The 14,271-nt window shown below is 43.6% G+C and overlaps 1 protein-coding gene and 1 long non-coding RNA gene across 2 annotated transcripts in view; one reads left to right on the plus strand and one right to left on the minus strand.

The window, feature by feature from the left end:
* The first annotated feature begins 449 nt into the window (after window positions 1-449).
* LOC137432538 (uncharacterized) lies at window positions 450-9,875 on the plus strand. Its single transcript, XR_013624100.1, has 2 exons — window positions 450-712; window positions 9,570-9,875. It is a non-coding gene; the product is annotated as an uncharacterized LOC137432538 (long non-coding RNA).
* Window positions 9,876-12,722: 2,847 nt separating this feature from the next.
* Window positions 12,723-14,271, minus strand: part of LOC137432528 (thioredoxin-like) — a 55,378-nt gene continuing 53,829 nt past the window's right edge. Inside the window, exon 5 of the mRNA XM_078781886.1 lies at window positions 12,723-12,968. Within this exon, the coding sequence (XP_078638012.1) occupies window positions 12,906-12,968 (63 nt within the window). The 3' untranslated portion in view covers window positions 12,723-12,905. The remainder of the gene's footprint in view (window positions 12,969-14,271) is intronic.

Genomic DNA, 14,271 nt, shown 5'->3' on the forward strand with positions numbered 1-14,271 from the left:
CGAGAAGATGCTCAAGAAATTTCATCCTGATCGGATAACGTTTTTTACTTGTCGAATTATGACGTCATAACGGCGGCACCTATGACGTCATGATTAACATATGTTATTCCACCTGGAGAGTTCTTTGCAAGGAGACCTGTCTCAAGTATTTCTTTGCAGAGGTTTTTGAGATATGGAGGTGCAATTTTTTTTGGTTTTTCCAAGATGGCGCCCGTACCACGTGACCTGTGACGTCATCATATTCACTGAAATATTCTACAGGAGGAGTCCCTCCTATGGTGAAAATTTGATGTCAATCGGACAAACGGTTGCCGAGAAAATGAATTTTTTTAAAATGCAGACACGCACATACGCACATACGCCTATACGACGTACGCACGGACCCGAATGCTTAACCTTGTATTTCGCTTCGCGAGCGTAGGGTAATAAGACAGTGGGATGACTGACAATGAGTACCTTCAGTGACTTCATTATACCTACTTGAGGTAGAGTATCCCAGCAGTTACGAGTAGTTGTCACACACATTACCTGTTAATGCAAAACAATTACTTCCAATGTTTTCATGTTGCGTTTTCTCCAATTCCTGTACTTTCATGTCTTGTATCATAATCAATGTTAAATTTTGTCTTTTTGTAATCCATTTCAGGAAGTGGCTGAAGAGTGTGGCGTGCAATGCATGCCCACATTTATCTTTTACAAGAACAAGGAAAAAGTAAGTTACATTTTGATTTCCTTTTTGCAGTTGCAAAAGAACATTTGTGATTACAGGAGAGTTTTGGGATGCAGCTAACATTGACTGAATGCGTAGTTTACTTTATCTTTCAAAGTGGAATCCAATCTTGTTCATCCTAAACTATCCTTTGACATCACGGAAATGAAGTTTTCTTTTTTTTCTTACTTTTGAATTGAAAAATGTGATGAAATTTACCAAGTGAAACTTTTCTGTCTCCCATCACCACCCTCCGTGCTATGTACCTTACTTCCATGCTTTGTGTCTTCTGCAAATTTAGAAAGCCTACTCTTAAACCCCATTGTCCAAATAATTGATGCAGATTATGAATAATAATGGTCCTCGTGACATCTACGGTGTACCCCACTACTTGCATCTTCCCAACCAGACATCCTCCCCATCACAGCCCACTCTTTGCTTCCGATCCCTAAGCCAGTTTCCAATCCAGTTAGTTACCCGACCAGCCAATCCACAGCCCCTCACCTAAGCTAGCAACCTTTTATATGGTACCTTATCAAATACCTCCTGAAAGTTGATACAATACATCCACTGCACTTCCCTCATCCGCTAACACCGTTAACAATGATAAAATGTGTCCACTAACACCACATCAAATTGATGTCTTGGGCCATGCGTGTCACAGCCAAAGGACGCAAGTAACAGGACGTGCACAAAATTTGTTCAGCTCAAATGAGTCTGGAACAAACCAACTTGTTGGTCACATCCCCAAGATATGTCTGAATGTAATTAGTAATATGTTACTTGCTTTGAAATCAGGAGAGTGTGATACCTTCCTTCAGAGAGGGATATTAAGCCAGGCTTTCCATCTGCTATCATCTGCTCATAGACATGACTAAGCTTCCATGGTGTGTTTTGCAAGAGTCGACCATTGTGTGCCAGGACCCTGGCCAAATTGGAGGAACACGTTCGTTTCTCCACTTTTATGATTTACGACTTGCCATTGTAGCTTCCACCAGATGGCGCTAAACAACACACCTTTACCTATCTAAGGATACACACAAGGAATTTTGGTGCAGGAGGAGGCCCATTATACCTGTGCTGCACCAGTCCAAGAATCCATCACCCATCCACACCCAAGCTCCCTCAAAGTCCTGCCAATATCCCCAGACCCATCCATCTCCAATGCATTCAGGTACCTGTCTAATTCCCATTTAAATCTATCCACCTCCTACACTGCCACTCCCTTTCCGGAGAGACCATTCTATGCATGTACCACTCTCTGATTGAAAGACCACTGCGTTAAAACTGTCCTCTTGTCTTTTTTACCCCCAAGCTATGGCCCCTGGTCCGAACGCTGTCCACTCAACTGAAAAACTCCACAGCACCTATGTTGTCCACACCTTTCCTTATCTTAAAAGCCTCTATCAGATCCCCCTTGCAAAAGCCTCCTTTCCAATGTATAAAGTCCTGTCTCCTTCAGCCGTTCTTCATAGCATAGTGTAGCCAGTCCCAGAATCGATGTAGTAGCCCTATACTGTACCCTCCATGACACAGCTATGTCTATCTTCAGATGTGGTGACGAAAATTGAACACAATATTCGAGATGAGGCCTCACTGAATTCCTGTCGAGTTTTAACACCACCTCTTTTGATTTATAATTTATTTCCTGACAAATACAACCTAAAACCTTGTTTGCTTTACCTATAAAGCAAACACTGTGGCACTGTGTTGTCTGCTTCTTCCCCCCCCCCCCCCCCCCCCACCCACCCTAGCTCCCCTCTCTCCGTATCTATTAACACCTCCAGATGTTTCTCCTGTTTGACACGATCCAAGACTGTCCCTTGCAGCATGTAATCTCTATTTTCATTTTTCTCACCCATCCCCAGTATCTTACATCCCCAGCACCAAATACTCGAGTGGTGCATATTACCCGGTCATGGAGCTTTATCGCCCCTTAATTTTTCTGACTGTTTCACTTGGATCTCTTCTAAGAAGGTTTCACTCGGATTCCTTCGAAAAACCCTTGGTCACCCCGAATTGGACACTCTTCAATATTGGACGTTCCCCTGACTGTTCCTGTGTAAATGTAGAAGCAAAAAATATATCTAATAAGCCTGCCATCTCACCCACATCATCCAACAATTCCCCTGTGCTATCTCTCAATGGGCGCCACTCCTCTTAACCCTTTCCTTACCCCTTATATATTTAAAGAATGTTTTGCTGTTGTGTTTCAAATTTTTTCCCTGCAGTTATTTTTTTAACTAGACTCTGTTTCCTCCTATACAGATGTGTCAGAATCTAGTCCTGTTATTTTCTACTTAATAAATGCCTTCTGCTTATCCCTAATTATACAACGTACCTCTCTGCTCAACCACCCTGGTCTCTTTCTGCCTCTACCTTTACACCAGGGGCGGGCAACCTTTTCAGAGTGAGGGCCAGATGAGACTTTTGGAAGGAGATCGCGGGCCGGAGTGAAAAACGAAATCTCAGAATTACTATATTTTGTTTACATGAATAGATTGTACAAAAATTGCATTGAACACTCTACAAATCAATGAGACTGCTGGTGCTGTTTGCCATGAAGAAGTATTTCCATGTCTGGCTCGATGGTTGAGGTAGACAACAGAAGAATGTCATTGAGGTGGCGGTCCGAGAGTTGGGAGCGAAGGTGAGACTTCGTGTACTTCATTTTCGAGAAGAGCTGTTCACAGCAGTAGGTGCTGCCGAACATGGCCACAATGCGTTGGACATGGGCAATGTATTTTTGAAAATTGTTAGAAGGGAGAACGGTGTCGCGGAAGAAGGACAATGGAGAAGAGGTGCGGAACTTCGCCTTCATTTCATCGTTGCACTGCAGCTCCACCAACTCCATCTGTAAGGAGGCAGGGGCGTCTTCCACGGGGAAGTCAAAGGGAGCAGTGAAAAGCTTGAAGTCCGCAGCCAGCACCCTGACTCCTGCAAAACGGGAAGCAAATTCCTCACGTAGAGAGTTGACGACACTAACGCAAGTGCCCAGGTCCACATCGTCAGGGGCACATGCAGCAAGGCGAGGAAAATGCACAAACTGACCAGAAGCCAATTGAGCCTCCCACAAGCGCAGTTTAACCTCGAAGGCAGTGATGTGCGCATACATGTCTGTCACGAGAATGTCTTTGCCTTGCAGCTTTATGTTGAGGGTGTTCAGGTGCGCCGTGATGTCCGTGAGCAGGGCCAGGCGAGCTAGCCACCGCGGATCAGAGAATTGATCAGCGTGGGGAAGGTTCTTCTGACGTAGAAAGGTGGCAATCTCCTGCTGTAGGTCGCACACCCGAGACAGCATGGCCCCACGACTCAGCCAGCGTACCTCACAGAAGTAGAGCAGGTCGTTGTAGTGCACGTTCACCTCGTCCATCAGTGCCTGGAACTGACGATGGTTAAGGCTGCGGGAGAGGATGGAGTTGACGACCTTCACCACGACAGACATGACACCAACGAGGTTGGCAGACTTAGCGCACAGGGACTCTTGGTGGATGATGCAGTGCATCTTGTTAATGGGCTGAGTGTATCCGGCGGCTGCACAGTGACGCACTAGCAGTGAAGCGGCGCCCTTCTTCTCACCAACCATCGCCGGGGCACCGTCGGTCGTCACACACACAAGACGGGAGAGGTCCAGGGAGTGCTGATCAACACACAGAAGCACGGCGTCGCAGATGTCTTTCCCAGTGGTGGTGTCGCGCAGCGGGACAAGCTGGAGGAATTCCTCACACACTTGAAAGTCAGCGGTGACGCCACGGATGAAAACGGACAGCTGGGCCGTGTCCTTTGTGTCGGTGCTCTCATCCAGAGCGAGGGAAAAGGCGACGAAATTTGAGCTGCGTGTTTTGAGTGAGTCGTGCACGTTTTCCGACATATCCTCGATGCGGCGACGAACGGTGCGGGACGAAAGGCTCACGTTCTCAAAGGCGGAACGCTGCTCTGGACAGACGGAGTCCACTACAGCGAGGAGGCATTCCTTGATGAAGTCCCCATCCGCGAATGGCTTCATTCGGCGAGCAAGGATGCGGGAGACTTCATAACTGGCGCGCGTCACCTTTTCGGCCTCAGTATTCTGCTTGCGGAAGAGTGAAGTTTGTTTCTCCAAGTTGCCTGATAGTCTAACCATGGCGTCCTTCCTTTCGGTGGCAGACACCGACGCGAAGTTTGACGAGCGGTGCTCTGTCTCCCAGTGGCGGCGCACGTTGTACTCTTTTAGGACAGCCAAAGTCTTCAAGCATATGAGGCACTGGGCCTGTCCAAAGCGCTCGATGAAGAAGTACTTCTCCCACTCAGGGTTGAAGATCCGACGCTCGAGGTCCACTTTCCTCTTCTTAACACGCTGGGTCGCAGACATGATGAGCTGAAAAGGAAGAAAATTAGGTATATCAGCAATGAATAAATGATGTAACAGCAAGCAATCTGGGGCACAAAAAATCTCGGAAGACGAATTGTACAGATGAATGTATTTATTTTGCGCGCACGTGGCCAACGCTGAATATGACACAGTTTCACCGTAAAACTGAAATACAGGAAATGAATCAGTCTGCATCCTTTTTTTTTTAAAGAGTTCGTTTTCCTTTTAAACAAAAGTTCGTCAATTTCGTTTTCCTTTTAAACAAAAGTTCGTCAATTTCTTTTTTCTTTTACAAACAGAAAGTTCGTTATATATTTTTTTCTTTACAAATAGAAAGCTCGTTATATTTTTATTTTTACAAATAAAAAGGGAGAATAAAATTATTTAAACGCAGCAAATGAAAGATAATAACATGTTCTAACAAACAAAACAAAGCAAATTGAAAGAAAGTGAAAATTGAAATAGGTTTAGAGAACTCTGCGTCGCTTACCTCTTTGTTGCAAGTTATTTGTCCCAGACACCAACGTTTGTCGCAAGCTGACTGAATCGGAAGGACGTCTGTATCACATGCCGGCTGATTTGAAAAGACCGCCTATCAGCAAGCAGGCGGTGTCTAGGCAAGACAGTTCCCCGTGCGCATGTCTTCCGGAAGAGGACGGTGCTGAAGACAAAATGTCCCTTTCTTGAATTCAGACCGGCTAAATATAAACTCTTACATTTACAAATGATATGAGTTTTACTGGGAGGTCCGCGGGCCGGATTGCAATAATAAAGCCTAGCAGGGTGGCGGGCCGGACGCTAAGCCTTCGCGGGCCGGATGTGGCCCGCGGGCCGGGGGTTGCCCGCCCCTGCTTTACACCTTACTGGAATATCTGCACACATTTGCTTCTTGAAGGTTCCCCATTTCTCCAATGCAGGCCACCCACTCATTAACCTTACCCAATGAAATCCTTGCAAATCACTTCTCATACCCTCAAAGTTTGTCCTCCTAAAATCCAACAAACTTACACCATTATCCCAAACTTCACATCTCAACACTAGAGTTGTGCTGACTATATGCTTTGGTTGCTTGTCTCCAGATGCTCCACCACCTTCACCATATTGGGTCATTACTCCAAAAGATGTCGAACACAGCACTCCCCCTCATGGACCCTTCCACAAACTGGTTTAAAAAACAATCCTGGATGAGATCCAGAAAATCCCCATCTTTTGTGCCCTTTCCCTGTTCCTGGACCCAATATATCCTGGGCAAATTAAAATCCCCCAAAATTAATACTCCCTGATCACATGTCATTCTGAATTGTTCATATATCAATCTTTCCTGATCTTCCCCCACACCATGAGCCATACAAAAGCATCCCACCAATATCTCACTTTTCTTGCAATCTTTAATCTCTATCCACACAGAAGCGTCTCCCTCAATCCCCTCGGCAATGTCATGCCTTTCTCCCGACACAATACTGTCTTTCATCTAGATTTTTTTGTTTTTTGGTCAGGTCAGTGTTTTGAGATTGCCACTGGCAACATGTAACCCAGTGCGACATGCCGCATGGTCGGGTTGTCAAAGACTAAACCGACACCCCTCACTGGCTTTGCGAGTGGGGAGGGTGACTGTGACACCTTGTCAGGACTAAAAACAACACCTGGCAAAAGGTGGATGACCTCCCATAGGGAACCAATGACCATCCACTAAGCCAGTGGTTCCCAAACTTTTTTGGTGGCGACCCTGAATACAATCTTGTCCTGGCCTGGTGACCCTAAACGCTGTACATGCAGTGTTAATGACCTATCATTTTGATACATTGTGTTTATTCATATAGTTTTATTGAATTAATTACCAACACATAATGATTTTCAAAGAGTTTTTAATTGGGCAAAATGAAAAACAAATTTACATGAAAATGAGACTTTATTACACAAAGATTTTCTCAGTGGCTACCGTGATATTGCTTCATTTTGTGGGTAAGCTCCTCTAAGTTTGGTTTTATTTTGATGGACAGAGCACAAGTCATGCTGAGGATCCATGCGGTTCCTTGCTTTAGTCTTGATTGCAACAAGACCTGAAAATCCTTGTTCACAGAGATATATTGTTGGAAAAGGGAGAAGAGCTGTTTCAGCCTCCCAAGTCGGAATGGGCTTATCCTCAAGTTGTGTCCAAAATTTCGAATACGGGAGCTTTTCAAAGCATTGCTTCTGCACTTGATTTTCCTGGAGTTCTATAAGTTCTTCTTGAAATCCTGGAATATCTTCTCCGACTTCACTGACGTCCACATTGAACACATTTCTGATCCAACTATGCTTCTTGAGGTCGACGTTTTGTGGAAAATACCTGTCAATTTCGTCCTGAAGGTTCTCCAGATGATCTTCGAAAATACTTTTGATGTCAACAAGGGATATTTCTGAAGCATCTTCCAGCACAGCACTCAGTTCTGGAAAGGCAGCCGTTTTTCCTTCAGCCAGTTTTTCTCTCCAAAGAGCAAGCTTTTTCTTGAATGAGGCAATTTTTTCACCTATGTCCACCGTGGTATGATTACAGCCCTGCATGTCTGAATTCAGTTCATTCAGGTGCATGAAGGTGTCACCCAAATAGGCAAGCGCTGCCAGCCAAGCAGCATCTTTAAAGCAGTCTGCCAGTGCATGTCTCTTCTCACGTAAAAAAAATTCAATTTCAATGACTCTTCTGATAATCTTCCCTCGAGAGAGCCAAGGAACATCAGAGTGGACAGCAAGACCTGGTGATGTGATCCTATCTCCTCACACATTTTATGGAAAATACGTGAGTTTAAAGCCCTGGCCTTAACAAAATTAACAACTTGGATAGCATTATTGAGAACGACACGGAGGTCCGGTTGCAAACGTTGAGTGGCAAGGTTTTTCTGATGTAATAAACAGTGAATTATGATATCAGGGTTTTCTGCTTTAACACGAATAACAAAACCCAAACGACTTCCCATCATAGATGGAGCTGCATCAGTGCACACAGCCAAACAATTCAACCAGTCCAGATCATGTTTCTTGAAAAAATTGATCATCATATTAAAGATGTCTTCTCCAGTGGTGGTACTTGACAGGGCATTGCAGGAAAGAAATTCTTCCAGAATGTCGTCTTCTCCTCTGTACCTTACAAAAACCATAAGTTGAGCGTCACCTGCAATGTCTACTGATTCATCCGTCTGCAACAAAAAATTTCTGCTTTTTTCAGTACACAATCAATTGAGCCAAAATATCATCTGCAATGAGATCAATTCGACTTTTGATGCCATTGTCAGAAAGTGATACCGATTCAATCTTCTTGGCAACATCTGCTCCGCAAACAGTTTTCATCATTGCCACTGCTGCTGGCTTCACCAGCTCCTCTCCAATGCCATGGGGCTTTTTGCATTTGCAATATACCATGTCACTTCAAAGGACGCCAAGGAAGCTTGCTCCAGAGAAAAGGCTGAACTCGAAGGAGCATCAATCCGACTTCGTTTTACTTGTTCTTCTTTGTCCTCCCAGTAACTCAGTGGCTTTTCGACAAAGTTTGGATGAACTGAATGCAAATGATGCTTCAATTTGTTTTCCTTCATAGATTCATTGGCGAGGACTTGCAGTCACTGAACACACTGAGGTCGGACATTCCCAGATTTTTCTCATCTCGGTGAAGCCATATTTCAAAAACTCAGGCTTATACAGCAGTTGTGTTTTGCGTTGGGCCATTTTTCCAGTTAAAGATGAGACGTGGAATGAAAAGTTATAAATTATAACGTTTTAAGAAAATATTGGAAATTGTTCAAAAAGTTTAAAAAAAATAACCAATTGTAAAGTTAATTACTATTAATTACTATATTATTCGACTCCACACACAGAAACATTAATCAAAAACCACACGTAAACAAGCATTCTGAGTATTGCGCTGCAATACATGTCCCCTTCCGGCAGTCTGTCGTCCGGAAAACAGTTGGGGAAATTACCAAAGTTCAAAGTGCCATAACTTTGTCAAAAATGATTGAAACGTCGTGAAGTTGACCTGTAACTTATCATGAGGAAACCATGTACCAAGTTTGAAATCATTAGCATTAAGAGTTGAGAAAAAAAGTCCGGAAAACTGTTCTTTGTGTGATGGATGGACGGACGGAGGGACGGAGTGCAAACCTATAGTCCCCTCCAGTGTACACCGGTAGGGGACTAATAAAGACAAGTTAGATGCAGGCAATACTTCTCAGTCTTCAGTAAACAAGTGAAAGCATGACTGTCAGATTGTGAACTGTGCATGCTGCCCTGTCTTATTGCAACCATTGAAATTGTTTAAAATGCCATGATGCTGTGTAAAATACCTTTCGGCAGTGTAGTATATTGCTCTTTTCTTCCAGGTGAGCGCTCAGGGGTATTGCCCCTATTTTTGTAGATGCGCGCTGGTATCCTGAACAGTATCCTGAACCGCTCCTTTAAAATCTAATCACTATTTCATTTAAGTTTTGCCTGTATGTTAACATTATAATCAACACTTGTTTTATGTTTTAATCACAGGTGCATACGTTCTTTGGATCAAACGAGAATTCATTGGAGAAGTTTGTGAAGGAATTGAAATGAAGACGTCATGTTTCTAATGTGGCTATGTGGTTTAGATGTATGGGGTATTTTTGTTGTCATATAATTTGCTTGATCTGTGAATTGAAAAATGGTGAACAAAGTTATCAAACCAATGAGTCTGTGTATGATTCAACTATGACCTGGATTTGTGTTTATACTTCAGACACACACGCTTGTCCCAATGAAGTGGAAGCTTTCATACGCTTTCAGTGTTGAACACAATAAACAGTGCAATACACCATTCTTAATAGCTTTGTTTGACAAAAATTTCTTGCCTCCAAGTTGCAAGCTGTGACCTCCTTTTCATAATATACACAACAAATGTTTTTGGGTTTTTTTGTATACAACATCGAGGCTCGTGTAAGAGCTAACATCAATCACAAAGAAACGACACACAAAACATACAATAAAGGGAGCGGGAGACGAGATGGGGAGAGAGAGGGAAGCACACAAGTACAACAGCAGAGAACAGGGACAACGGAATATCTGTGGGAGGGAGAGGGCTTGGGGGGGAGCGGGGAGAGGTATAATACACATGGACAGAACTTCCAGGAAGGAAAGAAGTCGGGATTTCAAAAAAGTGGATCTGGGGTGAATTAACATGGGTAGAAGAGATCAAGGTTTTGGATGGGGGAAGATAAGAGATGGTGGTGAACAGCTGTTTTAAAGACCTGGATGGCAAACGAACGAACAAGAACAAAGAAGGAATTTTTTTTTTTGAGTTAAGATTTTAAACAAGGAAGTATGGGGTGAAAAGATTGGGAAAAACTGAGAGAACGAAAGTTAATGGACCACAAACGACTGCTGAGAGAAAACAAGACCTCAGGGCAGGAAACTTAAAATACCAAGGCCTCAAAAATGCGGCAGGAAATAACGGACGATTTTATACAGGTATGCACGATTTACACTGAGATCTTCCTAAAGACACACAGTAGGTACACACACCGTAAAATAAAAATACAGTTTTGACAAAAATACTAACAGGAACAATTACTTCACTTTGATAGCGTGGAGATCTTGGGAAAAACGCAACATTGGCGGGAAAACCGGAACTCCAATTCTTATGTTTCTTATGAGGAAACATCAGCGTCATCCAAAAACAGATTCAGGAATTCATTCATATATGGCAACAAAAGAAAAACATCAGCATATAAACCCCAATCCCCCATTGCAGGAAGACCCTCTTGTGTTCAGGCCGTTGGTGCTCCTCTGGTTGGCAGCAAGTGCCCCGGAACCATTGACGGAAAGAGAATGGCAATCATATGTGGGGGAAAATTACATGCTCAGTCAGGGTCGCCCAGATAGCTCAGATGGCAGAGCACTGGTACGGTTTTCTAGAGGACCTGGGTTTGATTCCTGGCCTGGGCATGTTATTTTCCCACATATATCAATTTAATTATTTAATCCTGTTCATTAATGTAAATCTGAAAGAGGTCATAGGTAAATATGAATTCTCTCCTGTAAAACACCTGCTGATGGCGTCTGATGGAAGACTACATATATGTAATGACAAGGCTCAACTTATTCATCAGCTAAAGGCTCTGGTGGAGACAGACCCTGAAAAGATATAAAACTGCATTCACACCAACCAGAGCTGGTTATTCCTGAATCTGATCACGTTTGTATTCTCGTTGATGGTTTGGTAGTTGTCCATGAAATGGATGTTTTAGAGGATGCAATAAAAAAAACTGGAAGGACTTGGTTGATAACTTCATCCATGCTATTGACAGCAAAAGTCAAGGTGATGCCAGCATATTTGTAGTATTTGATAACTAGTGTCAAGTCGTTGAAGGAGAGCACAAGCGAGCATCAATAATAATGTTCATCAACACGTATGCCTGGATATAAGGTGGAGTAAAAAAAAAAACATCAAGGATGTTATCAGATTTCTTCGCAGCATCAAACCAAAACATCTGACAGTTTACTTGGCCGAGAAAGTTGTTAGGAATTGCAAATCAGCTGTCATCACAGTCACATGAATGGGGTTGTTGTCAAATCAGGCTGAATCAGAAGTAACTGATTTGGAAAGCTCTCAGGTAGAAGTGGATACACTTGTATTGTGTGCTGCTGAGGTGCGCAAAACTGGAAAACAAGTTCACATCTATGCATCAGATGCAGATGCGTTAGTTCTTGCCTTATTAGAAATGTCAGTAATAGGCAATCAAGCAGTCATCATGATGGGGACAGGTTCAAATTGTCAGCATGTGCATCTGAAAAACCAATGTATCATGCCATTGGTGAAATTCGTATTCAGACCTTGAGTTTTTCACGCAACTAGTGGCTGTGACATGGCAGGTCTTATCTTTGGAAAGAGCTCAATGCATTTGTCTCACCCAGTGATGATGTTCTGTATGCTCTATCTGGATTAGGAATTGGTGTGGAACCAGAAATTCCGCATTGAAAGGCCGTGAAGAGTGCATCAGCCACTTACTCAGCCCCAAGAAGGAACAATATCGTGATCCAGGAGAACTCTGTTGGTATTCTTTCAGAGGACATTATGCAACTCAATGCACTGATGAGTTGCCACCAACCCAAGTTGCCACCAACGGTCCTGTGCCGGTTACCCTCAAGCTATGCTCTATGTGCGGTTCTCTGCCGGTTACCTTCAAGCTGTGCTCTATGTGTGGTTCTCTGCCGGTTACCTTCAAGCTATGCTCTATGTACGGTTCTCTGCCGGTTACCTTCAAGCTGTGCTCTATGTACGGTTCTCTGCCGGTTACCTTCAAGCTGTACTCTATGTACGGTTCTCTGCCGGTTACCTTCAAGCTATGCTCTATGTATGGTTCTCTGCCGGTTACCTTCAAGCTGTGCTCTATGTACGGTTCTCTGCCGGTTACCTTCAAGCTGTGCTCTATGTATGGTCCTGTAACTGTTAAACCTGGTAAAAGGCTTTTCTGCATCTTTTATCAATGCCCCATGAAGGCTTTGAAAATGTAAATGAATCCCCTTCCATGGTGAAAGGACTCCTTCCATTGAGGGACATTTTGTTTGTATACCGAGGTGTCCATAAAATAAACAAAATTGTTTCGAGGGATTAAAGAAATTGTCATAATCAACACACCAACAGTACACAAAAAAGAAAACAGGAAACAAGAAATGTGAATTTTATTTATATCCATTAAATTTCACCAAACATTCAAGACAAATGACAAATCATTACAGCAGAGCAAAGAAAGAAAAGTTTGGCAAGCAGCTTAAATTTCAAAATTCCATCATGGGCAGAGCAATCAGAGCATGAACACGACAGATGTTCAGAAGCAGCAGATCCATTGGTCACTTCAGACTTTCAACATGTTGCTTCAACATTGGCACATTTACACCCGAAATTCGCTTCACCTTTGGGGCAAATTTTAGAAAAGTTTTACAATTCGATCTTTCATATCCCAAAGAAAGAAGAACAAAATGCTATAATGAAGTCAAACAGCACAAACAAGAATTTCCATTACACAAGCGACAAGATGCTTTCTCTTCCATTCACCTTTACAAAAGTACGGGGGACAATCAAAGGGTTCTTGGAATGTGATACAATAATCCACAAAATGAACTCTTTTTTCCACTTCTCAGTACCAGTGTGTGTGTGTGTGTGTGTATTTACCTCTGCCACCAAAGGTGGATGGAGGTTATGTGTTCACCCCTGTCTATTTGTCTGTTTGCTTATATATTGTTACGTTAATGGGGGAGGATAGAGACTACGTTAGAAGAGATAGAACTGTGTAGGAATAGCATGGACCACATGCGAGTAGGAAGCAAATCTCGATGTAAGGAAGTAGCAAGTTGTTAGCCTAAGGATTGTGTTTGAATGTGCATATGAGGGTCATGCTTGTGATAAGATAGAGAGTGATTAAAGTTAAGGAAACGTGTGTTAAATCTTATGTAAACTTCCACCGGGCGTGCCGGGTGACATCTCTGTTGAACAATGTTCACAAAAGCCCAGAAAGTCGAGGCAGAAAGACGTGGCATTCTGCTAAGCAAAAGGAGAAAGGGGCGGAGCTATAATCATCCCCTGGATGGGGGTGGAGCTCAACGCCTGGAGGAGGGGCAAGCGTTGTCAAGGGAGATGAGGGAGGAGCAAAGCAGTGAGTTCTGTGAGAATAATTAGGTGGGAATAGTGTGCGGAGGGGGCTCGTAGGGTCTGGCGAGGCTGAGGAGAAGGGGGAGGAGCCAGGACAAGCGGGAAAGGAGTGCAGAGGGGCTCTCAGAGGCTGAGAAGAGAACGGTGGTGTTCACAGCGTTCCTGAAGGAGTTGTGAGGGGAATGGAGCAGTGGAAAACGTTAAGGAAGGAGGCTATCCTGCCTTGGCTCTTGAGCTGGCTTCATCCTACCCCCTCCCCCCCCCCCCCCCCCAATGCTGGTGGTTCATTCAGCTGTCAACCTCACCTTGCCCATCGTCCTGACCATCTCCTCAACACCAGCCCCATGTCCATCTTCCCGCTGCCACACCAGAGATAAGTCACCCGGTTTTGTGTCCCTCACCACGTCTGTGCTTGTGACTGAGAGTGAGGCCCCTTAGTTTTAATTAATCGGATTTATTTCACCCTGGTTTACCTTATTGGATATAGTTAGAATTGATTTTATTTTCCCTGCTTGTCGTTTGTTCGGGAATAAACCAGTATGACTATGGTTTTATTAAAAGCTTCAA

The sequence above is a fragment of the Myxine glutinosa genome, chromosome 1 (genome assembly GCF_964187855.1).
Source record: "Myxine glutinosa chromosome 1, kmMyxGlut1.1, whole genome shotgun sequence".
Classification (NCBI taxonomy): domain Eukaryota; kingdom Metazoa; phylum Chordata; class Myxini; order Myxiniformes; family Myxinidae; genus Myxine; species Myxine glutinosa.